At 46.9% G+C, this 27,508-nt stretch overlaps 2 protein-coding genes across 7 annotated transcripts; both read left to right on the top strand.

Annotated features, from left to right (window-relative positions):
* The first annotated feature begins 1 nt into the window (after position 1).
* ZGRF1 (zinc finger GRF-type containing 1) lies at positions 2-16,924 on the top strand. 6 transcript variants are annotated; one of them, XM_033060773.1, is made up of 29 exons: positions 2-90; positions 931-1,011; positions 1,124-1,204; positions 1,306-1,362; positions 1,788-1,973; positions 2,235-4,293; positions 4,602-4,684; positions 5,343-5,441; positions 5,764-5,937; positions 6,193-6,298; positions 6,391-6,458; positions 6,662-6,806; positions 7,537-8,213; positions 9,190-9,328; positions 9,701-9,885; positions 9,995-10,182; positions 10,737-10,876; positions 10,972-11,118; positions 11,694-11,808; positions 11,929-12,188; positions 12,628-12,787; positions 13,406-13,483; positions 13,634-13,781; positions 14,057-14,184; positions 14,447-14,570; positions 14,831-15,007; positions 15,125-15,259; positions 15,378-15,639; positions 16,111-16,924. In XM_033060773.1, the coding sequence occupies exons 2-29, from the start codon at positions 991-993 to the stop codon at positions 16,224-16,226; spliced, it is 6,258 nt and encodes a 2,085-aa protein (XP_032916664.1). In that variant the 5' UTR covers positions 2-90; positions 931-990; the 3' UTR covers positions 16,227-16,924. The 6 variants fall into 6 exon arrangements, with proteins under 6 accessions (XP_032916664.1, XP_032916667.1, XP_032916669.1 ...); XM_033060776.1 differs by lacking the exon at positions 5,764-5,937 and having other exon boundaries at positions 2,235-3,810; positions 6,391-6,482; positions 16,111-16,923; XM_033060778.1 differs by lacking the exon at positions 5,764-5,937 and having other exon boundaries at positions 16,111-16,923.
* Positions 16,925-21,482: 4,558 nt separating this feature from the next.
* Positions 21,483-22,240, top strand: NEUROG2 (neurogenin 2). Its single transcript, XM_033060780.1, has one exon. The coding sequence runs from the start codon at positions 21,551-21,553 to the stop codon at positions 22,238-22,240; it is 690 nt and encodes a 229-aa protein (XP_032916671.1). The 5' UTR covers positions 21,483-21,550.
* Positions 22,241-27,508: the final 5,268 nt, after the last annotated feature.

Below are 27,508 nucleotides of genomic sequence, written 5' to 3'. Positions count from 1 at the left end.
TGCGGCGGGAAGTTCGGAAGGCGGCGGCGGCCGCTGGGAGCCCGATCCCGGTCCCGGTCCTGATCTCGGTCCTGATCCCGGTCCCGTGGGGTAGGATCGGGGTGTCCGCCCGGACCCCCGCGAGTGGCGGGGCTGCGGTGGCGCAGGGGCGTTGCTGAGGGAGGCGGCGCTGTCGGGAATGCTGGTGGATGGAGCTGGGAAAGCGCTGTGTGGAGGCGCTCCCACAGCGGCGGGTCCCGCTGCCTGTGGCGTTTCCTCCCTCAGGACTCACCCTCAGGGTTGTGCTCTGATAACTCGAGGAATAACTGTCCTAGAAGTTAGCGTGTCCAGGGAATTTCACCTTAGGAAGCACCCAAGGAGGTGACAACCATAAGAAACAGCGCCAATCTTTCCCCTTTTCGTCATATAAACCCATTCTCACCAATCCAAAGGGTGTATAAAAATTTATTTTAAAATGTCTCGCGGCCTAACTGCAAATATGCAAAGAGGTTTGGCTTCACGGGCAGCTGGTTTGAGAGTCAGTTGTTTTTTGCATGAGCTAAACATACTCCACACCTGTGACAAAATCACTCTCGTAAAGGCTTCTCTCTTTTTATTTATTTATTTACTTTAATTTCTGCAAGTAAACTTTCAAGTAATTCTGAATAAGAATATTCAGAGTCGCCAGCCATTCATTTAAATGAATGAATTAATGTAAAAGCTGGAAAATATCTTGACATCTATTAAGAGATTTTTTTTTTAACCAGCAGTCTGTCAGATTGTTGTTGGGATCTCTCTTTGAAATGCTTAAAGCAGCTCTACCCCTCTATCTCTTTGATACTGTGGGGAATTCCATCTAAATATTTTCTTTTGAGGGGAAAAAATAAGCAATTTTTTGTTCAGCTTTTCCTTCACAGCTCTGGTGCATCCTGACATTTCCCTGTGTTTCAGGCTGTGGGAAGATGTGGATATTTGTGAAATAAGCTGTTGGATGACTGTGTTGCCAAAGCAATGGCCTCTCAAGAATTCACTGTGAGTGATTTTTTAACCCTGTGCAATTCAGTAGGAATAAGTTTAAAGACTGTAGCTGCTGAAATATTTGAACGTTTTCTTCTTTCTTCAATATTTTACATTTTTAAAACAGGTGTTATACACTCACCAAAAGATGAAAAAATCAAAAACATGGCAAGATGGAATTCTGAGGGTTAGAACTGGCAGAAATCAGGTGAAAATTCAGATTTAACACTATTTGATTTATCTGCTACTGCCAGTGGCAGTTGATTTGTCAAATAACTGATTATTTAAAATCTTATTTTTATGTTGCAGGCTACCTTGTTTGATGATAAAGGGCAATGTCTGGAGAGTATTTTCATAAAATCTCAGGTATGTTTTGTTGTTCAGAGTTGTTATTTTAATATCTGATTGTAGTTTTGTCTTTCAGACAGCATTTCAAACTTGTCTGGTAACCAAAACAGTAATTTTTCTTGTTGTTGATATAAAACAGTGCAAATAATGGAAAGGGAAAGCAGCTTCTATGTATTAGTAGGTCTTACTGTTTGTCCAGAAGGTTTCATGGAATTTTTCTTCCTTTGTGGTAAAAGCAGTGTGTTACAGTGATACATGGAATAATCATGGAAGTGCTAATGCTCTTTAGAATATATGTATAAATAGAAATATTATATGTGATATGGTAGATGTAAGTACCTGATTTTTTTACATATAGGTACTTTTTAAAAATGTATTTATTTTAAATAAAAGTATATGATATTGTTTCTATTATGTACACTCTGCTGGTTTCTCCTTTCCAGGTGACTCCTGGAGATGATTTTGAAAGTGAGCGATATTTAATCACAGTTGAAGCAGTCAAAGTGAGTGAAAAGCCCTCTGAAAACCAGCCAAAGAAAGCAGAAGCTGCAGCAGCGGATAGAAATGGTGTCAAACCTGCTCTTCTACCCCCAAGACATCTCCCTGTTGGCTTGAAAAGGAAGTTTACGGTGTGGTTTTGTTCCAGATTTTTTTTTTTTGAGCTGTATTCCAGAATGTATTTTTTCCACATTTAGGAAATTTGGTTTAGCAGGATTGATGTTGCTGAGCCTGCAGTAAAAATCCCAAGGGCTTGGGGTTGTTTCTATGCACCTGTGGAGCCCTCATGTGGATTTGATCAGAATATTTTTTCAGGCCATTTGATCACGGAGTGTGCCCCATTTTCATAATTTGATTACAACATGTGGATTAATCGACAGTTTCTCTCCTAGGGGTTCCAAGGGCCACGCCAAGTTGAGAAGAAAATACCAGCTGTGGAAGAGGAAGAAAAACCAACAGTGTTTGCTTCATCTAGGGAGTGCCAAGGGAGTTTTCCATCCCAGTTTTATATCAGCTCTCCGTTGTTTTCCACGATTCGCAAGAAGGACGCAGAAACAAATCCCTCTGCAGGCTGTCAGGAAGAGGGATGGAGGGACAGTGGCAGAGAACAAATGTCTGTGTCCTCACTGCTTTCAGCTCCCTTTAGTGACAGCTGTGAGGAGGCAGAGAAGCCAAATTCCCATCAGTTTGTTGTGAAGCCAGAATCTCCTCTCCTTTCTGGGCATGCTGGTCCTGGGGCAGTGTCCCACCACATCAGGAGCACAGCACAGATAATTGCTCTTCTGAAGTCTAAACCAGCACAAGGACACAGGGAGCAAATATCTGGAGTCACAGGTTGTCTTGCCAGGTTTCAGGCAGCAGAAAATGCAGATTTATGTGACAAAAGAAGTCCCATCCTCCCTGCTTTTTCAGGCGACCCTGCCCAAGGACTCGTTCCAGATACTCAGCACCTGCCTTTTATACAGGGAAATGTAAAGGATAAAAAGGACTGGAAAACTCAAACACTTCCAAATTCAGCTCAACAACTTTGTGGTGAAGAAGTCACAGGACAGAGACAAGACAAAAAGGTAAATAATTTAAGTCAAGATTTACAAGATCACTGCAACACAAATAGTTGCTTCCTACCCGAGTCCACTGTAAGTAGAAGGAGTGACAGTGAGTTTATCCCGTCCTCAGGTGACATTTCACATTCAGCAAGTCCAGCTGCCTTTGAAAACAGTCCTTTTGGATGCAGGGAGCATTTAGGGACTGACAGTCTTAGGGAGAATTTATCTGTGAAGATGCAGAGTGAGCTTGATCCACAACAAAATTCAGAGGGAGTGTCCAGTGACCCGGAGCTCTCTGGGGATGTGACGTGCACTGAAGCTGGAATTGTGAAGGAGGAGTTCAGTTTGCAGGGCAGAGACTCTAGTCCTGATGGGGAACTGATGGAGGTTAGCTTCAACCTAATGGAGACTTTTGATTTTAATGACACAGACAGTGAAGATGTGTGTGAAAGAGAAGGGAAGGACTTCCCTGAGGGAGACTCCTCACGGAGCCCAGGCTGCTTGCAGGGAGAAGATGTAGCACAGGATGCTGCATTGAGGCCTCATTTGAAGCCTCATTCTTGCTGTGAAGTACAGACACACAGCAAAAATGAAGTCACATGTTCCAGTTTTGATGGAGAAGGGGGTTCACCACCCCAGCTTTGTGACAGTGATGCCAGGAGAGCTGCAGAAGACACTGCAAACAAGACCAGAACTGAAGTGGAGCTTTCAGATGACGGATGCAACACAAAAGAGATCAATGCAAGTCAATCAAGTCTTGAAGCCACAAACAAAGAGGAGGATCTGCATGGCTGTGCAGCACTCCCCATTAATGGCACATCCTGGATAAAAAACCAGCACTCTGATCTCTTGCCTGGTGACACCAATGTCACTGAATGTCACCCTGAAACCAGGGTGTTGGAGGCAACTGGAAGTCTTCCAGGTATTTCTCCCAGCAGAATAATTTCTGCTGTGGACAAAAAGACCAAGGAAGGAGTTACACAGGTTGGGTGCATGGAATCCCCAGATGTTAGTTCAGAGCACTTCTGGGGTACTAAGAGTGATGACATTAAACCAGGCAGCCCTCTGCTGGCTATGTCACAAAAATCAGATCCTTTAGGAACAGGTTATTCATCTCCAGAGGAAACAGCAGCAGGAGAAACTGCATGGGAAAATGCAGAGAGCATAACTGCTTCTCCTGAAGCCTGCAAAGGAGGAACAATAGGGATGGATGGCCTGAAATGCACAGCAGTGGCTCAGAATTCCTCAGGACTCCCTGATTTGGTGAATGATATCGCTCTTCTAAGAGCTTTGGCTCAGCATAGCACAGCATTTGAGAGCTTGCAAAAGATGGAGGAAAACAGCAGCATGTTCTGTGAGACAGACACTGCTAAGGACACACTTGAACCCCTTGAGAAGGATGAAGGTTAGGTCAGCTTGTATTTTAAACTGGATTCTGTATGTCTGTACCTGTTTGATTTCTCTCATTTCTCCTCATATTTAGAAATACTTTTAGAGTGATGTGTTACTGAGGTTCCCTCGTGCAATTGTTACTGTTTAAAGCATTGTGAGCTCCAAGTCTGTCTCTGTTTGCTCTCATTCAAACTAACAGTTAGTGTGCAATTTGTTGTGTGGGTAAGGTTTGCAAGACCTGTAAATATTGAGATGTTTTCATGTAAAAAAAAAACCCCAGACTACTGACTGTAACTCACTGTACTTTTCCATCTCTTGTAGCTGTAAAAGAGTTTACAGAAATGCCTTACTCAGAAAGTTTACAGGCATCTTCCCGTTCATACTTTGATTCTCCTGGCCTCATGGTAACCAATTTTTGACTACATCTATTTATCTGTACAAGATAAATGCATTTTCCACCTGGCTCCTGGAATAAAGTTATTGGTTTATGGAACCATAGAGGTTGAGCTACAAATTGCTTATTGGCATTGTTTATGAAGCTGGCAATAAATAGAGAATGTCATCTTGACAATATTCAGGAGGCCTCATGTATGACAAGAAACTGAATGGAAGTTGTGGTATTTACTAATGTTTAATATTCCATTAATATGTCTGGTACTTCTCCTTCCCTATCCCATCTTTTACCACCTCTTTTTTTTTTCCCCACTATCTTTAAATACATGTCTCTGCTTGGAATTTTAGCATTTGGGTTGAAATACACTGGGAAAACTGTGTTTGATAATTTGGATTCATTTTTATCCAGAGCTGTTACCAACCTTTTTTCCTTCCCAATCCATCTTAAGCTTAAAGAAAGATTTTAGAACTCCTTCCCTTTTTCCTGTCCTGTTTGAAAAGCAAACATAGTTTCTTATCCTGGCATGGGTGGTCCTAGCTTCCAAATAAAAAGGCTGTAACTGAAAAAGCTTCATTTGTATAAATACAAGGCATTTCTTAGGCTAAATTTTCACTTTAAATGGTTATTAAGTTCTTAAACTAATTAGGTTTTGATACTTTCCTGTGCAGCCCAGCTGTGTGGACAGTTTATTGCAGAAGACAGAGGCAAATATTGTACCAATAGCAGCAGCCCAAAGAGACCCTGGGACATCTGACTGGCAACCAAAGGTACCATCTCTGTGGAAATGAAGTGTAATTAACAGTGTTTCCTAAATGTCAGTTAAATGGTTTGCTGACTGTAATATATTACACAAAGTCCTAATAAAATTTCAACCAGTTCTCACAATTTTTAGTACAGTTCACTGCGGGAAGTTTTCCAAGTGAGTTTTAAATTCAAATTACAAGGAAAAAAACCCCAGATTTTTTATTTCTCTCCTGCAGTATCAACAGATCATTTTTGTTCTTTGTGTAAAAAGTACCTGTGTTGATGGTAGACAGTTTCAGAGCAGTTTTTACTTCCTGTTAGTGATAATTCCAATGCATTGTGTAGCCTGTTGCCTTCCAAGGGCACCAAGTGAAGGGATCAGCAGCTAGTGAGGTCCTGTTGAGAGCTCCATGCTCCCAGCTAGGATGGCAGCAGCAACCAGAGGACATGGACTGTGCAGCTGAGACATTTTTCTCACCCCTCTTTTCAAGGAATTATGACCTTTTTGACTTCAGACAGGTAAAACATTTTTTTTTGTACAGTTGTCCTTACTAACCTTAGTGCAAAATATTATCCTGTCAGTTTAGCATAGGAAATAGTTCATTTTTAAACTGCTACAATCATATAAAAATTAATTATTTTTACTTACCTTTGTCATAGAACTTCATAATGTGTGACTGGTTTTTTCTGCTCCTTTGATCAGTTGCACTTTGAAAAAAAGAAGATAGTTTAATGTCTAACAAGTTTTTGCTTGTATATATTTTTTTAATCAAGTCTCCAGGTTCCAGGAGCCTTTGTGAGGATGATGTTGACATTATCAGAGAAGAGAATTTTCAAATGAAACCTGATGTTGTTGAAGAGCCAGGAATAAATCAGTCCTGTAAGTGAAATTAAAAGGGGAAGGGCAGTGGTTGACCTCAAAATTTCTGCATGACTTGAGTGCTTCATGTGTTTTTCCTGTGTATCCTGAAGTGCCACCATGGACAATGTCACCCTCTGACCTGAGGCAAGCACCATGGACTGCCTGGGAGCCTGCCAAGGTGGGCACTGACAGTCTCTTGCAGGTATTTTTGGCTTTATTTCCTGTGTGTTCATGACAGTTTCTTCTTTTTGAAGCTGTTGTATCACAGCTCTGAGAGCCAGTGCAATTGTTTAGAATGATGAGAGAGAAAATAGTGATAAAAAAGCTGTAATCAGGGTTTTTTCCAGACATTCACCTACCATGTTCATTCTGCACCTCTAGATTTCATCAGAACCGACTTCCCCACTTGATCCAGACTCTATGATTTCTCCACCTTGGGAAAATGAGGAGGCTGTTGGAGACATCCAGGAGCCCCTGATGCATGGGATCTTACCAAATGAACCAGAAGTCCCAGATTTTCTTTTCAGTAAGAATTTACAGTTTTATACTGGTACTTCACAGTGTTCTAGCTGTAAAATCTCTGAGGATTTTTGAAGCACAATGAATTGGGCTATCACAGACAGTTACTCTGCCAATTGTATTCTCCTGAAAGAGACTTTAGTGGAGGGATTTAGTTTTATAAAAAAAAATCTGCTTCTAGTTTGGGGGCAAAAAGGCTATAAGCTAAGCTTTTAAGTGATACCTATGTTTTTATTTACCTGCTCTTAGTTTTCTTCCATATTCAGCTGTCCTCTGACCCTCTCCCATTTGTAACTGTCACTAGTGATAATCCATTTAATCAAAAGGATGCTTTTTGGTAGTAAGAGCTTATTTATCTGCGTTGTTTAATATTAATTCATAGGTTTGTGGGTTATGAAAAATGCAGCAAATGTTAAGCTGGCTGGGTGCTTTCTAGCTGGCATCTGTGACATCAGATTGATGAGTTCCAAAACACAACCATGTTTAAATAATGGTCTTTTAAACAAGCAGAGTGGCTACACTGTTCTGAGTATAGAGATTTCAGATAATTAAAACTAATTAAAAGAATCACACGAAATCCATCATTTAGTGTAATGCTGCACAGGAACACTCCAGAGAGCTCCCCAGTTAAAAGACAGGATGTAAGGGGAAGAACTTAGAATTCCTTCCTTCTTGCACACCTGAAGTGCCATCCCTAGGTGCTCCCAGTTGCTTGTAAAGCTGTATTTGCCCCACAGCCCAGGAGAAATGCCGCTATCCAGAGGGATGCAGCCTCCCAGCATTGAAGCCCAGGATGAAAACACGAGCTCCATTTGTCACTCTTCCTGCCACTGATGAGATTCCTGATGTGTTTGACCCCACTGAGAGCGAGGAGGTCCAGCAATCCTTGGGCTCTTCAGGAGGCAGTTTGGTGGCATTTCCTGGGAGTGCTCCTGGCCCCGAGGACAGGAACTGTGAAACCTCTTTGTTTGCGGAGTACATGGAAGATGGACAAAGGGGATCTGTGCCACCAGTGCTCCCTAAAGTGACTGCCCAACACAGACAAAGCAAGTGGCTGAAGTATCAAAGCAGTGCTCAGTGTGATTTGACCCCTGAAAACAGCGCTGATGAGGAAGACAAGGATGACATCTGTGCCCAGAGCATCCTCGGAATGCCGCTGGGTGACACAGGAGAGGGCAGAGCCCTGAATCCAAGTGGGAATCCAAGTGTGAATCCAAGTGCTCCCAGCTCTGCACTGCTGCTACCAGCCAGGAGCTCGCCTGGGGAACGCTCCAGGGCTGCAAACAGCAGCCTCCCAGATCTGGTTTCAGAGGAGAAGGTACTTTCCCTGCACTTAAGGCAGACACCTCTGGCTGCGGCCACACAAAAGGTGTTGAGTCACCTGAGCTGCCACACCGCAACAGGAGACAGCCAGGTGTGTAACTGTTCAAGCAAACACAGCTATCACTGACACAAACACATTTCTCTGGCCACAGGCACTGCATTTATCTGATTTCCTGCAAGATATTATCAGTATGAGTGGATGAAATCTTTCTACCGATGTAGTGACACAAAAAAATGTATTTTAAGTGCCGTGACTAATCCTTGGTAAAGGTAATTCTTTGGCACGCACAGTGCCAGATTTAGATTTTTAATCTGAATGTTGATGGCAGGAAGATGAAAGAAAAGCTGCTGGGCTGTTTTGACATCTGTAATTGGTAAGAAATTGTGTGCACAGAGGGTTTTTCTTAATTGTGGTATCAGCATCATTTTAATGAATACCTGGTTTTGCTTCAAGGCATAGTCTCTGACTTCAAAATATTATAAATTCCTTCAGTTTTAGTTGTGTAAAAGTCAAGTTATGGCACTGAAAAAGCACTTAAAAATTTAGCATAGCTGTTTGTGACCAGTAGATGTGACAAATTGAGTAAATTGGGGGAAAACACCAAACCAACCACAAGTCAGGTTTTTAAAGCTGTCAAATGATTTTGACAGTTGAAGAAAATCTTAACTCTTTTTCTTAAAGGTCTTCAGTTCTTTAAAACTGTCCAGTACAGTATTTGTGTGAGGTTGAGGTGAGGAAATAACTAATATATTTGATGTATACACACTGTGTGTGTTTATATACACCTATATGTAAAATGGTGTGCAAAATGGGGTTGGTGTGTTCCTTCCCCAAGCCTAGTGCTCAAAAACACGATTTTGAACTGTATAATTTACTCTAAAGCCTTTGGAACTATTATCTGTGGTATTATAAATGTGGGTTGTTTGGTAAGGGGCAAATTTTAACCTCATGGTGAATCCTAGCTGGCAGCCCAAGCTCTAGGGACATGTATTTTTACATATCTGCAAAATTTGTCTCATTCAAGGTCTTACAGTTTTTAATGGTTTATTTTCCTGGGTCTTTCTAGGACATAACAATTTCTGAGTTGTCTTTTCCTCCTGTGGATAAAGTGAAAAATGCCAACCTTCCTAAAAGGAAGATTTCCATCCCAGCTGTGTTTCAGTCTCACACTCACTACAAGCAGGTTTTTAAAGCTGCTCTGACAGGTAAGTCTCTGCTCTGTGAAGTGCTGTCATTTTAAACATTGCCTATTAAAGCAACAGGGTGCATTTCATGTTCTGTATATATACTGAAATATATTCAGTCTATACCCAAAATTGCAAAGACAAAACAAAAAGAGTTCTGTTCAACTATGTAACCTCAGGGCTGTTTTCCAGTCTTAAGATTCCTAAACCCTTTTTCCCCCCCTGGAATAAGTGGATTTTGCAGGTCACATGGTTTCTTGTAGGACTCACATTAAATATTTTGATTTGGGGTGGAAATTTTCCAATGAGAATACATTTGTTTGAATGCTGTGTACCTGTATAAGCATTTTAAGGCTGTGCTAATGATTCTGTTGTTCTGCATTTCCTACCCAGAGCAATTGAACATCATGCTGTTTGAGCTGGCACAGAGGCTGCACAACGCCCTCTCCAAAGTGGATATATCATTTTACACTGCAGTGAAAGCTGGGCAAGGCCAGAGCCAAGGGAGCTGTGCTCCACTCTGCAACCACATGCACCCTGCCAAGCTGGTGATGGTTAAAAAAGAAGGTCAAAACAAGGTGCTGTTCATTCCTTGTGTTTTTACACTTCTGGCTGAAAACACACATGGCTTTCTCTTTTTCTTGCTTTAGTGCTCATGGTCTCTTTTTTCCCTCCCTTGCCTTGCAGGGTCGTTTGTTCTATGCCTGTGATGCCCCCAAAGCTGAGCAGTGTTCTTTTTTCAAGTGGATTGAAGATGTGAACCCCACACAGACAAAATCCAGACCGAGCGCAGTGCTCCATGATACAAAAAGCATTGGGACATACCTCAGGAGCCAAAAGATTGCTGTCTATGAGGAATGCCAGCTTTTGGTGAGGTATCCTGGAATGCTGTGCACTTCTCTCAAGTGCTCTGGGAATTCAGAGTTTATAAATGCTCCAGTTGCTCAGGAGTTCAGCAGGATTTAACACGTTTTCTCTGTATTTAAAGAGTAAAGATTTCTTTCTGTAAAGAAATGCAAGAGCTAAATTAGTGAAGGAAAAATATTTATAGCAATGGTATTTCTTTTTAGCAAGAATCAAAAGTGCTGACCAACAACTTGCTGAATTGCTAATGTTACAACTGTTGCATTTGAATTATTGTTCATTTAATTTTCAGTAGGAGAATTTGATTTATTCTCTTCAAGATTATAATTTTAATGACAGAAGTAATCTCAAAGGCTGTTCTGTGCTGTTTAACTGTAGAGGAAGCAATTTAATTGTGGCTGAATATGAGGGAATTTTGCTGTCAAGATAAATGTATTTCAAACTTGTTAATTTAAGATAATGTACACCCACTTGGTCCAATCTGTGGAGGTTTCTTAATTTTGGTGCTGAATCCAAAATGTTCCCATTGTTTACATACTTTTCTTTTTAAATTACAATTTGCCAGGAAAGCCTTTGAAATTCCAACACAGCGGTACAGTAAGTTCAAGAAATTTATGAATACACCTGCCAGCTTTGGGGCTGACTCCAAACCCAAATTATACCTGAAACTGAGCAAAAAGGAGCATTCTTCTCTCTACAGCAAAGGTGAGCACATCTTAAACATCAGATTAAAAGGTGGCAGTAGGAGAAGCTTATGAGGACTCTTTTTTTGGCCTTTTTTTGTATATTTTTTTTGGCAGATGACATCTGGGTTGTTTCAAAGACTCTAAACTTTGATCCCATCGATACTTTCATTGCCAGCAGTGCTTTCTTTGGACCATCCTCCAACAATGAAATAGAATTGCTACCACTGAAAGGCTACAGTCCCTCCAACTGGAGATCAAACAGTGAGTTCCACAGCAAAGCACTCAGAACTGTGGGAAACAACTAAGGGAAAATCCAGCCAGCAATGAGGGATGAGTTTTAGAATTTCTCAAATCTTGTATATTATTTAACTCACAGTATTTTTTTTCTTGTATGTTTGAATGTATAATTTGAATGCAGCAATTAAAGCAATTAAACCTGCAAAGTAGCTGGCAAATTCCAAATGGGTGGGGAAGAAATGAGAAAAATATAAAGAAAGTAGTAATTTATATAATATGATATGCAATGCAAGTTGAATGTCAGAGTGTAAGTAAAAGGAGTATGTTTTTACTGTCCTTGAAAAACAAATTGTACAAATGTCAAACAACTCAATGGAAATTTTTTTTATATAAAAAACATGTATTAATAAGTCTGGGATTCTGCACAAGTTTCTTGGTTTTGCTGTTGAATTGAGTTAAAGCTTTGGGGTTGTTTTGTTTAAAAATGAAGATAAAATCAGTTGATTGCTCTTTTGGCATTTTATAATTACTTTCTTTGGCTGATTTGAAATTTCTGCTCATTTAATTTCTTTCTCACCTTGTTTTTCTTTGTTTTCCAGTGTATGTTCATGCCTTGCTGGTTTGTAATGCCAGTGGTGAGCTGGCATCTTTAAGGAACATGGAGGAGCACTTCAATCCATCCACATTACCACTGATCCCATATCTCCTGAAAATGTGAGTTCTGTGACACTGTGAGCAGGTCATAAAACAGCAGCAGTCCAGTGCAGGAAAATCAGAACCAGGAGGTACAAATTAGATCATATCACAACTTTTGGCTATTTCTTGTTTTCTTAGGAATTTGAATTCTGAAGATGCTACAAAGAGAGTCAACAGAAGGAAATTTACTCCACCTGCCATGAGCCTGAAGTGCTCAATGATGTCTGGCCCTGTGAGCTCTGAAGTGGCAATGGGAGTGGCTGAAGAGATGATCCAAAGGTTCTCCCTGAACCCTGACCAAGCAGCATCACTGCTTCACATAGCTCAGATGATGACCTCCTGTGAAAACCCCAAACCAGGAGAAGAACCTCAGAGCTTCCCCATCACAATCATTCGTGGTACACAGCCAAGAACTGGGACATTTGCTGCTGTTGTATCTTTTCAAGAATGTTGATAGATGTGAAATGCCAGAATCAGCCTCTCTGATAATGGCTGTGGCATTAATACATCCATTCTGTCAGCACAGAGCTTTTGCCCCTTAAATTTTCATTCTGCCTTGTGCAGGATTTCACTGAAGCATAGGAGGTTTTGCCTAGAAATATCTCTACGCAAAATCAGAATTTAGTGTCCTCTGCTTCTTTTTTTTCATTCTAAAACCACTTTTTATCATGTCTTAGCTTGTTTTTGTAAGTGTAAAGTTGCCCCTAGATACTGGAGCTGGTGAAAAAAGTCCATGCCATGTTTTTAGAGGAATCACAGCATAACTGAAATTAAAGCAATTCAAACTTTCTAGGAAATTCTCACTTGTAACTTGGGCTTTTTCTTCCAAAACACCAGGTGTTTTTGGAGCTGGCAAGAGCTACTTGCTGTCTGTGGTGATCTTGTTCCTCGTGCAGCTCTTTGAAAGCAATGAAGCTACGGAGGGTCCAAGGGCAACTCCATGGAAACTTCTCATTGCTTCTTCCACCAACGTTGCTGTGGACAGGATACTGCTGGGGTGGGTAACTGAGGCTTTTCTGGACTCTTCTTCCAAAACCAATAGTGCTCTTCCATTGTAGTGATAATTGTGTTGGTATTTCCTGTAAAACATGTCAAAAAGATAGATTTCTTTCCCTAAAAAGTGCCACACACAGGTTTTAATTTTACCTCATCCCTTTTGCACTGTTAAAAGAGCAAAGGCTACATAAAACATTTACAGAAGATTACTTTAGGTTCTGCTCTCATCAAATTTACTTTTAAAATCCATCATGACGAAGCAATACTGCTCAGGAATCTTTGGGATGTAGCAGTAGGGAAGGAGGAGCAGAGAGAATCAGATTTGTGAAAATTCAGCATGAAGTTGGCATGAAATAAATGCATGGTTTGGAAGAAAAAGGAAGGGAGGATACATATGGAAGGCTAGGAGAGGGGAATCATCAAGGCATTAAGCATTTTTGAGGCAAGTCATGATGAAGTAATTTATTTTCATTTTCTTGAATTACTGAGGTTCTTCATCTCATTAATCACCAAACTTTGTGTTCCTCAATATTTTGATGTGTCTTTTGGAAACCACTTTTGAAGTTTTCAATATATTTTTTCCATTTCTTTAATGTTTATCATCTCTTTTTCCTTAAAGTCTGCTTGATCTTGGATTTGAAGAATTTATAAGAGTGGGAAGTATAAGGAAAATCACAAAAGCAATTCTTCCCCACAGGTAAGAAATCTCTTGGAGGGATCTGAAGCAATTTGGGCTAGGTTAATACATTGTTGTATTAACACTGCTGTTATGTATAAAGTACGGTTATTTTTCTAAGCGCTGCTATTTTCAGTTACTGTAATCTATGTTACAAAATCTTCTTTGAAGTTTACATGCAGGCTCAGGAAATGAAAATGAGCAGCTGAAAGAGCTGCTTGCTCTCATGAAGGAAGATTTGACTCCAGCTGAAAAAATGTATGTCAGGAAGAGCATTGAGCAGCACAAACTGGGGACCAATAAAACTATTCTGCAACAGGTACAGTCAAAGAGGTGGGATGGGAAAGCAGGGATTTGCTGTGTCTTATCCACAGGGCCCAGCAAATGGAAACTGGGGATCCCCTCTCACACCTGCCAAGCTCCTGGTGTTGAAATATAAAGTGAAATATAAAGTTAGATTTGGTTCCACAGGTATAGCTTAGTGTCCTGTTTCCAAAAATAAAACTAGGTGTGCTATAGTTATGTGCTGCACAGAGATTAACTATGAAATGATCTTTACTTTTTGCCTTCCCATTTTCTCCTCGCTCATGCAAGGTGAAAGTGGTTGGAGTGACGTGTGCTGCCTGCCCTTTCCCTTGCCTGAACGCGCTCAGGTTTCCTGTGGTGATGCTGGATGAGTGCAGCCAGATGACTGAGCCTGCTTCTCTCCTTCCCATTGCCAGGTACAGCCTGCCCCTGGGGCTTCAGCAGGGACACAAGCTCCAGGTAGTGCCAAACTCCACAGCTTTTTGAGCACATGGACGCTGAGGTCTGGCCTTAGAGAGCAAGAAGAGTGATTTTAAATGTTAGGTGTTGTTAAACTGGGGTGGAGAAGGGAGGCTGATGAGAAGCCATGTGATACAGAAACACAGCACTCCCTTTGGTTATGAACACTTTAACATCCTTCTTAGAACACTTTTCTTGTTTTTTCACATTTCTATTTAGGTTTCAGTGTGAAAAGCTTGTCCTTGTTGGAGACCCCAAGCAACTGCCACCAACTATTCAAGGGTCTGAGAGTGTTCATGAGCAGGGATTGGAGCAGACTCTCTTTGACAGGCTCTGCTTAATGGTAGGTGCTGCTGAACACACCTTTGGAAAAGGTGGAGTGGAAGTCACTAGGGGGATTCTGATTCAGGTGTCAGAGGATCAGGATTTCAGCATTGCAAAATATCATAAAATCCCAGAATGGTTTGGGTGGGAAGGGGCCTCAAAGGTCACCTTATCCAACCCCCCAGCACAGACAGGGACACCTTCCACTGGACCAGGTTGCTCTGAGCTCCATCCACCTGCACTCTTCCCAGTGCTAATTTCTCCACCCTCATTCTTTAGGGACATGACCCAATCCTTCTCCGGACCCAGTACCGCTGCCACCCTGCCCTCAGCGCCATCGCCAACGAGCTGTTCTACGACGGGAACCTCATCGATGGCATTTCTGAGGAGGACAGGGCTCCTCTACTGCAATGGCTTCCAACACTCTGCTTTTACAGCATTCATGGCATGGAGCAAGTAAGTTCCTCAACACTTCTTATATAACAAGTCAATTATTTTAATTTTTCCCCCATTCCATTTCTTTTTACATTGTTGGTGAGAACTAATTTGGGGATCTTTTTCCCTCTTTCCCAGATTGAAAGAGACAACAGCTTTTATAACATGGCAGAAGCTCATTTTACAGTCAAGCTCATCCAGTCTCTGATTGCAAGTGGGATAGAAGGAGCTGCCATTGGTGTGATTACCCTTTATAAATCACAAATGTATAAGGTTTGTATCATAAATCAACAACAATAAAAGCCAATAAAGCTGTTTGCTTAGACCTACACGGAGTAGGCAGACTCTGCACTATTCCTACAGGCCCCCTTGCCTGTTTCTTTGCCCACAGATCCAGAATTTGCTCAGTGGGGTTCACTGTGAGGCTTTTGAAGTCAAGCCTGTCCAGGTGTCCACAGTGGACGCGTTCCAAGGCGCAGAGAGGGAAATCATTGTCCTGTCGTGTGTCAGGACGAGGCACTTTGGGTTCATAGACTCAGAGAAGAGGATGAATGTGGCACTGACGAGGGCCAAGAGGCACCTGCTGATCGTGGGAAGTCTGCCCTGTCTGAGCAGGAACAGGCTGTGGGGGAGAGTAATTCACCACTGCAAAGGTAAGTTTCTTTGTGCCTCATTTTTTTAAATTGTGTATAATACACCCATAGTGTTCATATACTGTGTAATAATATATAAAATACATGGTGTGTACACTATAGAAACCACTGTATCCATTACCAGTCATTATACTCATTATTATTCATTACATAAACTCCAATTTTTCATATTACATAGAACATCTAATATATTGCAAGAAAATCCAAGAAGTTGCACATTTGCAGTTTTACCTGCAAACCCTTTTTATACTTGAAGGGGGTTTTTTTATCCAGTAATGGAATTTTACCTGCCTGGCTGACATCAAAGAAAGCATCTGGTTAGTGACTGAACTCCAAAGAGCCGTTTTCCAAGCACAAATATCACAGCCAGTCAATGCTCATGGGGAAATTGATGCTGGCATTGCCAGGGGCTGATTCCATGATGGATGCTGTAGAGAGAGGTGTAATTATCCTCTTTATTGCTGCTTTTAGGATGGGAAAATGGCTTGCAGCATGCAAGCCAGTGCGAGCAGCAGCTAAATGACATTCTCAAGTCTTACTTGGAGAATTGGGAGAAAGAAGAACAGAGCAAGAAAAAGGAAAAATAAAATATGTAATTGATTTTTATGAACAAAATATTAACTGCTTGTTATAGCAACAGCTCTGGTAATTTTTAATCTAGTATTTATTTAATGTGGAGTGTTTTTGTTTGGATCTCAGTGCACTGATACTTCTGTTTGACTAAACATTATTAAAGTGACTTTATTTGGTTGATAACCATAAATAGAGTGAGTTTATCTGCTTGAGAAATGAAATCCTTTTATGCTTACAGTGTAAATCTAATAATAATGATATTAGTGGTATTTCACTGCTCTTCAGATTAAACACCCTGGTATTTTAGAACAATTCTGTCACCTTCCATATCTGCAGGTAGGTCACATCCAGGAAGGAGCTTGGCTGTAAAGATTAAAATTGGGAAAATCTTAAGTGCCATCCAGGGCCTACAGGGGCTCCAAGTGAGCTGGAGAGAGACTTGTCACAAGGGCATGGAGTGACAGGACAAGGGGGAATGTCTTCAAATGCCAGAGGATGGGTTTAGCTGGGCTATTAGGGATAAATTCTTCCATGGGAGGGCAGTGAGGCACTGGCACAGGTTAGCCGGAGGAACTGTGGCTGCCCCATGTCTGTTAATGCTCCAAGCTAGGCGGGACAGTGTTTGTGAGCAGTGCTGCAGTGGTGTCCCTTCTGCCAGGTGCTCGGCACACCGGGAATTCCCGGTTTGTGTCCCGCTTTTCCCGGCGGTCCCGCGCGCCGCCGTTTCCCGCGCGTTCCGCCGCTGCCGCCAGGTGGCGCCGCGCGCGCGGCGGAGGGAGCCGGCCCGGCGGTGATGCGCCCCTCCCGCCACTGCGGCCGCAGCACCGCTCCGCCCTGAGGGGCAGCGCCGGCTCCTTCCGCCGGGGGTGGGCTGAATAGCGCCTTTAAATTACTGCTGACACCTCTGTCCCAGCTCCCTAAAATCTCAATCAACAAGCCATTAGAACTCAACGGGAGTAAAACTAAATCCTCGTTTAAGTGTATTTATCCGCTCTCTTTTCTCTCTTTCAAATGCTAAATCCATTTCAGCATATGCCCCTTCTTTCTCTCGCCTTTCTCTAAAGACTGGCAGCCCGCACTACTCTTGTAAATATGAAAGATGCTAATCATATGACATATCACGTCTCAGTCGGAGCCTGGAATAAAGCCTTGAGATTTGGGATCATTGCCTCCAGACAACAGCTTCATCAGCCGGAAAGTTGGGTTTTTTTCTCCTTTCCTTCAACTCTCAATCCCTTCTTTGTCTGAGGGAAAATGCAGCCAACTCGAGCCACCCCGGCCATATGGTTCACTCTGTGTTTTCTTAGTTGAATCCTGAATTGTTTGTGACTTGCGAAGGGTTTTTTTTTTTTTTTGGGAGTGTGTATAAAGACATAGAAGAGGCTGCCTGGACCAGGGTGGCTCTGCAGGATAACTCCATGTTCTTCACATGTTCCCTTTCAGCCACCTCACCACACAGTCAAAAGGAATAAACCTGCAGACACACTTTATACCAACAACCTGCTCCACTTATCTGGTATCCTTCCCCTTCTGGGCAAAAATATCCATGTCTTTTTCCCTTTTCTGGGTGCAAATTCCTTCTTGAAACACCATTTGTGTCTTTACTCAGCTCCATAAAACAGAGTTACTGCTCACTGGCAAATCCCTTCCAGAAATGCCTTGACTGAGAGAAGCCCCTGAGTATTTTGAGTAAGGACAAGTGCCTTTTTAGACCTGGAAATAAATTAGGAGCCGAGTTAGTTTAGCACACCCGAGTTTGGATATCCCCCTGTTTCATAGCCAGCCTGCCAAATTTTCTTTCTCCCTTTCCTTACACAACCCCCCCCCCAAAAAGGCCCTTTCACCAAACCATTAAATTCTACAGAGGTGGTCAAGCTAGTCCTGCTTTTCAGGCGTTCGAGAAAGAAAAGGGTCCTTGAAGTTTAGAAGATGCCCAAGGAAAACTCATTGAATGACATCAAAAGAATGAGTTTCCATAGCTGTTGAAGCACGAGAGCCGTGTAGCTGCACAAAGGCGGGTTGGGGCAGTGGGACTGTCCCACTGCTCTATCCCAGCACAATTGGGTCACTGAAATAGGGAATTAATTACCATTGGAGAGTGGGCAGCCCATTCACCACTGGCTGAGTTTTATTAAACGCCAATATAAATAACAAAACAACTCTTGTGGCTGCACTATTCCTACACGCCAAAGGAAGGATTATGTTGGGGATTAACATCTTAAAGTCTATGAGACTTTCTGACTCAAGGCTCGGAGCTGGTAATCGTATTTGTCTCCTGGTTCAGCGATTAGTGCTCTCCCTCGCGCACCTTCGCCTGGATGGCCAATGTCCCTTTTTGCAGGCACTGGGTTTTTCACACAATCGGCTGTTCTTTTCCCCACATCTATAGAAAAGAATAAGAAAACTGAAGCGTGTTCACGCGATCCTCAAGCTTCTTCTCTTCTTCATGGGAAAGGAAGGCACCGGCAGCCTTTTTTCACAAGGGGGGGAGGCAAACCCTCCTGGGGGGGCAGGACTGCGAAATCGCTCCGCAGGCCTGCACCTGCCATGCAAATCTGCCGGGAACAATCGGCCCCCGACGAGGGCCGGGGTGGGGGGAGCCAGGGAAGGATGCCGGGACAGTGCTTATGGAGGGGACCCCTCCTCGCCTGGATCCCAGAACAAACCCCAAATGTGCTAATACAGCTTGGGAGTTGGGGGGCTGGCCCTCATCTCGTCCTTCCCTGGGGCACTTCTTGCTGCAGCGTGCACAGGGTGTTCGGGAAGGACCTGGGTCAGGAACTGGGGGATACACAGCCCAGCACTTTGCTGTGTGAGGACACATATTGTCACAAATATTCTCACCCCCCATTTGAGAGCAGAACCACCCCACTCTCAGGGTTTGTAGGTGCTGCCCAGGGCTGGGCATCACAGAATTCAGGGCACCCTGGTGTGTGTGGGCAGCCCAGGGACCCCAAACCCTTAGGATTCTGCAGGCTCTGGGGTGTGAGGGAGGCAGAGCTGGGAGGTGTCAGGCCACCCTGTCCCCACAGCTTTGTCCCCACACTTCCTGGGATGCCGTGCCCCTGTCCACCTGAGGCAGGCTGGCCATTAACGCCGGCTCTCAACTTGTGAGGTCGACGTGTGGATGGGCTGTGCCCAAAGGTCTCTCAGCAACACAGACCCTAAACTTTTAGGGCTATCGGGTCGCCTCAGAGTTCAATCTTCTTACAGCAAACAAAGCCCTTCTGAAGGTCTCCTCCTCTCCCCCACACGAGCTCAGCGTCCTTTATTTCAGGGCTGTGTGATAAGCTTAAATCATTGTGCTCCCATTTCTTGATCGTTGTCTACTTTGGGCTTTTGTTCCCCTAAAGTAGGATTGAGTCTGGCAAAGGGGCTGAAGTTGAACAGTTTGACCCTTGGAGGACAGTTCAGGCGGTGGGCAGTGGCAGCAGCATTCCTGCTCCTGATCCCACTCCCTCTCCCCCCGCCACCTCTCCGAGCAGCTCGGCCTCGCTCTGCCCACAGACCACACAAGTGCCTATCGAGGGCTGTGAGGATTTGGTAGCCGACCTGTCCTTGGTTACCTTGTGCTTAACCCTATGGAAAAAACCACTGCATGGTAGCAGGAGCTGGACTGAACCCCAGAAAGGCACCACACGGGGTTGTGCACCCACAGCACTGCCTCTGCATCACCTCTCTGCTGCTTTGAGTCAGCAATGGAAGCACGGAAATCTCGGCAAGCAGGGTGGTGACAGAGGGATGGGCTGGCCCTGTCACGAGTGGACTCTGCTTTGTCCCTTAAGGTGCTCAAAAAGAAATAAGGTCCTTTGGCATCACTCTCCTGGGATGCCAGGGGGACCTGTGAGTCTCCCGTTTTTCACAAGGAGGCGGAAGTGTTAAAATGTTTCATAGTCACAGAGATACTGATGGAGGCACCCTCGGCCTCAATTGTTCCCAAAGACCATAAACCCAGAGGGCAGCAAGAGCGAGGGTCTGATTTGAGTGCGAGTTTGTGGTGTGCTGAGCACGACTTCTGCAGAGGTTTCAGCTCTTTCATCTATTTCGGGCTTTTCTAGCAGTTGCAAATGCAATTCTGTTTCAAAGCCCGACTCCCCCAAAGTGCCCTGTGTGGTTCCATATGGAGAGGAGAGTGTGCTGGGGTTTCAGTTTTGTGTGTTCTCGCTGTCATTTCTTTGACAAGGGCTTGGAGTGACAGGCAAGAGGGGATAGCTTCACACTGACAGAGGGCAGGGTTACATGGGATCTTGGAAGAAATTCTTCCCTGTAAGGGTGGGGAGTCCCTGGCACAGGCTGCCCAGAGATGCTGTGGCTGCCTCATCCCCGTAAGTTTCCAAGGCCAGGCTGGACAGGGCTCGGAGCAGCCTGGGATAATGGAAGGTGGAGCAGAGCCAGCCTGCCGACTGCACGGGCATGTCACCCGGCTCTGCCACTGAGGGAGGGCTGCAAGGGAAGAGGGGCGAAAGGAATGAATGAAGGTTTTCCTGGTGCACTGACAGGCTGGTGTTTGGGGGGATTTTCTGAATTCTCCTCCAGCCTGTGAACCGTATTTGACAGCACCGAGCTGCCCGGAGCCTGGGCTTTCCCCGGATTCGGGTCTGGCCCGATGCGAGCGGAGCAGCCGCACGCCCGGCGCATCTCCCCAGCAATCCACGTATCCAACTATGCGCCTTCAGCACCGCACCAAGTGTCCCCAGAAAGGCGAAACCCTCCCCGGGAGGAGAGGGGCTGAAGGGGAGCCCCCCATCCCATCCATCCCTCCCTCCCTCCATCCCTGTGCTGGCCGGGCCCGTGGATGGAGCGGCTGAAAGGGAGCCGGCCCCGGGCGCGCGCGTGGCGCGCGGGGCGCGGGGATTGGCCGCCCGCGCCCGGCGCGCGCCCCCCCGTCCCCATTCATTAATAAATTAGCGGCACGCTCCAGCCGAGCGCGAGGCGCCAATGGGGCCCGGCGGGGGGGGCGGGGGGGGGGGGGGGGGCGCGGCGGCGGCGCCCCCGACGGGAGCCGCGGGCGGGGCGGGCAGGGCGAGGGGGACCCCGGGGGTAGGTTTGATTGTTCCCCGCGGGGTATATAAGGGGTGTTAAGGAGGGTCGTGTGCCAGACACGCAGCCCGACGGGCCCCGGGCGCCGCTCCCGCCGCCGCCGCCCGCCCGTCGCCCCCGGGGCGCGTGCCAGCGCCGCGCCCCCCCCGTCCCCCGCGCTTTGCTTCCCCCCCCCCCCCACCCCTCACGACCCCCGCCCGCCCCGCTCCGTCAAACCGGCGAACCGTCACACCGCCGGAGAGGCGAGGAGAGCGCGCCGCTGCTTCCCGGTGCGGCCCCGTCCGGCCGCCGCGCAAGGATGCTGGTGAAGGCGGAGGTCCTGGCGCCGCCCGCCGAGGACGAGCTGCTGCTGCTGGGGCTGGGCTCGCCCGCCCCCTCGCCCTCGCTGCCGTCCAGCGCCGAGGAGGAGGAGGAAGAGGAGGAGGAGGAGGAGGAGCTGCGCGCCGCCCCGCCGGCTCGCCCCGTCGAGGCTCCGGGCGGCCGCGGGCTGCGGCGGGCGGAGGGGAAGCGGCGGCCGGGGCGCTCCCGGGGCGCCCCGCGGGCGGCGCGCACGGCCGAGACGGCGCAGCGCATCAAGCGGAGCCGGCGGCTCAAGGCCAACAACCGCGAGCGCAACCGGATGCACAACCTGAACGCGGCGCTGGACGCCCTCCGCGACGTGCTGCCCACCTTCCCGGAGGACGCCAAGCTCACCAAGATCGAGACGCTCCGCTTCGCCCACAACTACATCTGGGCGCTCACCGAGACCCTGCGGCTGGCCGGGGCGGCGCGGCTCGGCCCCGACGGGGCGGCGGCAGCGGCGGTGCCCGCCGAGGGCAGCCCCTCGCCCGCTTCCTCCTGGAGCGGCGGCGCCGCCAGCCCCGCGCCCTCCGCCTCCCCGTACGCCTGCACTTTATCGCCCGCCAGCCCCGCGGGCTCCGCCTCGGATCCCGAGCACTGGCCGGGCCGCTTCGCCCCGGGGCCGCCGCTGCCCCGCCGCTGCCTCTAGCCCGGCCCGGCGCTCCCGGGGCTCCCCCCGGGGCGGCGGCGGCATCTGCCCGCTTCCCAGGGCAGGGCGGGCTGTGGGAACGGCACCTGCCAAACCAAACTTTCCGTCTCTCTCTCTCTCTCTCTCTCTCTCTCTCGCCGATGTGCACTTTGTCCAGTTTTCCCAGATCTGTCACCGCGGGGCTTTTGTGTGTGTGTCCCCCCCCTTTCCCCGCTCCTCTCTTTGCCATCTGTCCCTTATGATTTATAGGCGGGAGGGGGGCGCAAAGCGAGGGAAAAAAAAAAAAAGTAAATTGTTTTGTTAGGGGTCCAGGTTAGAAGTCATTGTATAATTTGTAGGCTTTGTGAGGGCTGAATGCAAGCGTGGAAATTTAGGCTGAACTCTCTATCAAAAGGGAAAAAAAAAATCGGGAGGGGGGAAATGGGGAGGGATCTCCTCATACATTATTTATTTCGACCTTTAGGGGACAAGGAACTCCCCCCTTCTTTCAGGAGATTAAAAATAAATCAACAGACTGAAAACCCCAACAGACACGGAACATTACAGCGATCAGCCACACACGTGTTCACATTTATTTATTATAAAGACAGATTTCATGGAAAATATGTATTTTTTGTATAATTTACAGAGTTTATTCTAGTATGTATTTACAGCTGAAGAGCAAAGGAATTGTCCTTGTGATAAAATATAAATAAAAAGCTCTAATTTTGGTAACTTTGGGGTTGCTGCTTTTTCTGCTCTGTGGGAATTACGGAGTTGGGCCTGTCCTTGTCTCTGGTGGAACCAAGGTCCAGTGGGGCCTGGTGTGATTGGGTCCATGGGCAACTGTTTCTTTGGGAAACAGCATCAGAGAGAGAGGGAAGTTCAGTGGAAGTTTGCTGATCATTTACCTTTGGCTCTCAGTACAGAAGATGCTGTCAGCAAATGCAGGATGGATGGATGGATGGATGGATGGATGGATGGATGGATGGATGGATGGATAGATGGATGGATGGATAAAGAGTTATCACACTACAGGCCGAGTGATTTCACCCAGGAGGCCGCAGGAAATAAATGTTATTGAGTACAAAAAATGCACGGGTTAAAAGAGGAAGAATTTCCTCTCTCTGAGGGTCAGATGAATTCCAGGTCGCAGGCAATTCCAGGGGGCTCAGCACAGCACACAGCCAGGGATGTCACCGTGGAGGGGGATGCTGGAAGCTGCCCAGGCCCTTCAATCATCATCCCCGTGCTCCCGGGAGCACTTTGTGACTTCTGGGTACAAACACTTGGAAATCATTAAAAACCAGCAGAGGCGCCTGAGTGTATTAATTAAATAAAACGCTCAGCACGCGAATCCCGCCCGGTGCCCTGCGGATCCTGGGAGCGTGAAACCCGGCCCTCGGAGCGACGTCCGCGAAAGGAAAGGGGGGGGAAAGAGAAAAAGAAGCGCAAAATGTGTGAAAAGAGAATTAGTGAAATTAGGTTAGGCCAATAAACCGCGCGGGGGTCCCCCGGCCCCGCAGCCTCGGGCGAGCAGTGCTATCTAGCCTGATCTATTGTTTCCACCCCTGGCAGGGGGGTTATTGTGTGATAAATAATTCCCTAAAAAAAAAAAAAAAAAAAAAAAGTGGAAGCATTTGCATAATCACTTGCTTTGATGTGGCCAGCAAGATGAAGTTGTGTTCCCCCAAATCTGCCACGGGCCAGGAGGAACAAAACAAGAGGGAGCCTTTCACGGCGCTGGCGGTGTGTGGGGCAGCCCTTGAGGAGCGGGATTTTCGCTCTCACTCGCTTTTAACGACCCCTTTTAATGACCAAACTCCAGGAATGCCAAAAAGAAGCCGAGTGCTCTCTCTGTCTTTTCTGGTCGGGCCTCACTGTCCTTACTGGTTTCTTTCCCTTTTTTAAGAGGTGCTGGAGTAGGTGCCTTCGGCTCTTCCAAAGGCCGGGATGGATGGGATGCGCTTCTCTCTCGGTGCTGGAGCCACGCAGAACAGGAGTGGTTCGGCACCAGGATGCTCCCTGGACACTGTTCCTTACCAGATGCCTCATCCTGCAGAGATTTCCCTCCATCCCAGGTACAGACCCTGTTGGCAGGAGCGCTGCCATCCTGCTGGGGCTCTGGCAATGGGAACCGCCGTGGGAAAAAGCACAGGACGTGTTGGAGGATGGAGGGGGGGTTGGAGAGGGGTTTGGGGTGGGAGCCACGCCAGCCAAACCTTCCCTGTTCCCCAGGGGAGGCTGGCTTTGGTTGGAGATGCCCTCGGAGGAAATGAGGGCAAGGCTGGGAGGGGGTGGCAGGACCATGCTGGCAAAAGCTGAGTTGGAGAGGCTGGATTTGTCACCTAACCCAGTCACCCTCATCCTAATTTTTCATTTGAATGCTGCCAAAAGTGTTTATTTCCCTTTCTTGCCCCTTAGTTTGAGTTTATTCCTGTCCTTTATTTATTTTTTTCATATGTTTCCCTCTTTTCTCTCAGATTTTTGGAGGTGATGGAGAGTCCCCAGAGCCAACTGCAGCCACCCTGGAAACGGACCAGGAGATGCAAGATGGGCAAACACCTCCTTGGATGATGTGAGGAACCTGGGGGTGTTTCCATGGCAGCCCCTTGCCCCAGAACATGTGTTTATGATCCTTCTGTGTATTGTATTTTGGCATAAAAGCTCCTCTGCGCCGGCAGGCCTGGAGGGGCAGCTTGAAGGCCCCCAGGGGGGTTTACAGCCCTCCTTGGCATAAGAATGGCCACGAGGAGCCAAACCAGCACCCCAAGGGCTGCAGCACGCTGCCTTTCATGGCGAGCATAAATCTGTCCCCGCAGTGCCATCTCTAAAGAGCCCTCCCGACACGGCTCTCAGCTGGCTGGCTCATTTTAAACCCAGTTTTCCTAAAGCCTTCCTCAGGTGCCTCAGGTGGGGCTTCCCCACGGTCCTGTATTATTTATGGATTGGCCCACGTAGCCCCAGTTCCCATTCCCCATGGGCAAAAAGGATCTCAATTATCTATTATATAGTCAATCCCCTGACATAAGCAGAAATCCCAGGGGGATCTTTTTAGTAATCTGATGTAGGTTGTTGTCTTACTACAAGGCAAAATCTTGTGTTTTAAAGCCTAAGACAGACTCTTTTGCTCTGAGAAGCTCGCACAGTAAGGATATAAAGATTTAAGGATATCCTGCCTTCTACCTAGGATTCTGCAACAGCTGTGCAGGTCCAGCAAAATTCTGGCAGCCTGTTCATCCCCGTGACCTCTCGTACTGAATTCAGATTAAGGAGAGGCAGAACTCCTGCCAGATTTAAAATCAAACCTCTAAAAACTGATTGGAGAAAAAAAAAAAAGAAAAATCCTTGGAGGGTCACACTGCAGCAGCCGGGAGGGAACAGGGATGGTGCAGGGGCGGCTGTGACACGCAGCCCTCCCCTCTCCCTCGCCTCCCCTCCTCCTCCTTTTATTAAAAAGCAGAGAGACCGGCCCAAAGCTGATGGCATATTTACCTTCATGAGTTTTAAAAAAAGTTAATTACCGCTCGGAGCAAGTTGGTCGGGCTGTCCTGAGCTGTCTTTTATTAGTAGTCGCCTTCATTAATTTCCCTCGCTGGATTTGCTGCTAATAGCTGCCTGGTCCTGGGCAGCACAAAGCAGCATCTGTGCCATTGAGCAGAAAAGCGGGAGTCAGGCAAAGGGGGGCACTGGGGGGGCGACGCCGTTTGCAAATCAACCTCTATTAACGTGATGTCCTGCTCGGAGGGGACGGCAGCCCCGGTAGCCGGCACGACAGTTTGGGCTGCACTGGGCTGTTAGCGAGGGAGGAAAGGCACCTGCTGCCTGCCGGGGGGATCCTGCCCTCGTCCTGCTCCTCGGGGCATCCCCCGGGATGCTGGACCTGCCTCCGGACCCGCGCACCCAGCTCGGTGCGGCGTTATTGTTAATAGCTCGGTGTCTTCTGATGGAAGATGCACTTAGGAACAGCTTGGCAGAGAAGTTTGGGATTAGGGAATGGGATTAAGCTCTGTTTGGAGGGGCAGCGGGGGGCTCACACGAGCTGGGGCAGCGGCGGCTGCAGAGGCCACCAGCCCCATCTGCTCCCGCTCAGCCAGGGACAGGGGAGATGATTTCATCCGAGTGGAAGAAAGGAGGGTGGCGTGTGTCGCTCCCGGGAGAGGGCTGAGAGCAGCACGCTGCCGCCAGCTTCCCGCAGGGCTGGGAGAGGCACCCGTGTGCCGGGACTTCCCTCGAGGCAGCAGGTGACAGCAGCAGGTACCAACACCTTGCTGCAAATATCCCTAGTGGGCAGGAGGTGCCGAGGAAGCTGCTGCTGTGTTCTTCCAAGCAGAAGAGATCGGGCTGTGGTTCCGCGCTTGCTGACGTGAGGCTTTCCCCTCGCTCCCCATGAACAGCCGTGTCTGGTGAAGGAGCTGTGCCGGAGTCCAGCAGCTGGGCTCTGGGGGCAGCTGATGCCGGGTTTGTGGCAGCGAGGCCGTGCTGCCTCGTGTGCAGGGGCTGCCTCACAGCTGGAGGGGTCACCCCGTGCCCGCTCCTGCCAGCCAGAGGGAGGGAGGCAAGCTTGGCTCAGCCTGTGTTGTTGGGATAACTGAGCTGGATAACTGAGGGGCTCCCTTTCTGCTGCATCTTTTTTAAGAGAAATTCCCTGGAGTGCTCCATGGAGTCATTAGTTATTGGCAAACGAGTGAGGAAGTCATTCTACCTGTTAGCAGGCTTTGGCTGCATCAGCTCGTTCCCTGGGTATCCAGTTTACTAAGATGGATGCTGAAGCACGACACACAGCCAGCAAGACTCTGCCTTTCACCTGCATACCTGCAGAAAGGGAAGGAGGAAAACCCTCTTTAATACGCTCCCTGAAGGACAGGAAAGTGTGTCACCACTTTGTCACAAGCAGACTGGTTTTGTGCCTGACAGCAGCACTTACACAGGGTGTAAACTCAAGTCCTGGAGTTCAGGTGAGAGGAGAAAATGTTCCATGTTTCCTCAGGTGTGATGTACCTGCAATTCATATTTCACTGTCCCAGTACGACACAGTTTCACTCATTTTGTACTGGCCCTCAATGGTTATACCAAGTGCTTAGGTTGGAATTTGGAGAGTGTTCCAATTAATCAAGCCCAAAAAGCATCTTGGTAGCAAGTTACTTAATACAAACCACTGACTCTCCAATAAAAACTACCAATTTCTAATTGGAAAAGTATTCCTGATGTCTCAGTTAGTTCAAATTACTTTATTCTGAAACCAGAGGAAATAATAGCTTTTTTTTTTTTGTCAGTAGCTCTAAGATG

This window comes from Catharus ustulatus, chromosome 5, assembly GCF_009819885.2.
Source record: "Catharus ustulatus isolate bCatUst1 chromosome 5, bCatUst1.pri.v2, whole genome shotgun sequence".
NCBI lineage: Eukaryota > Metazoa > Chordata > Aves > Passeriformes > Turdidae > Catharus > Catharus ustulatus.
Note: the sequence above shows the minus strand (reverse complement) of the source record. Positions and strands in the feature narration are given on the sequence as shown.

Excerpts from the sequence above, each read along its gene's own strand:
- NEUROG2 (XM_033060780.1), top strand. The coding sequence starts at position 21,551 with ATGCTGGTGAAGGCGGAGGTCCTGGCGCCGCCCGCCGAGGACGAGCTG.
- ZGRF1 (XM_033060773.1), top strand. The coding sequence starts at position 991 with ATGGCCTCTCAAGAATTCACT. Across the intron at positions 9,329-9,700 it reads TTTTAAAGCTGCTCTGACAG|AGCAATTGAACATCATGCTG; the intron begins GTAAGTCTCTGC and ends TTTCCTACCCAG. Across the intron at positions 9,886-9,994 it reads AAAAAGAAGGTCAAAACAAG|GGTCGTTTGTTCTATGCCTG; the intron begins GTGCTGTTCATT and ends CTTGCCTTGCAG.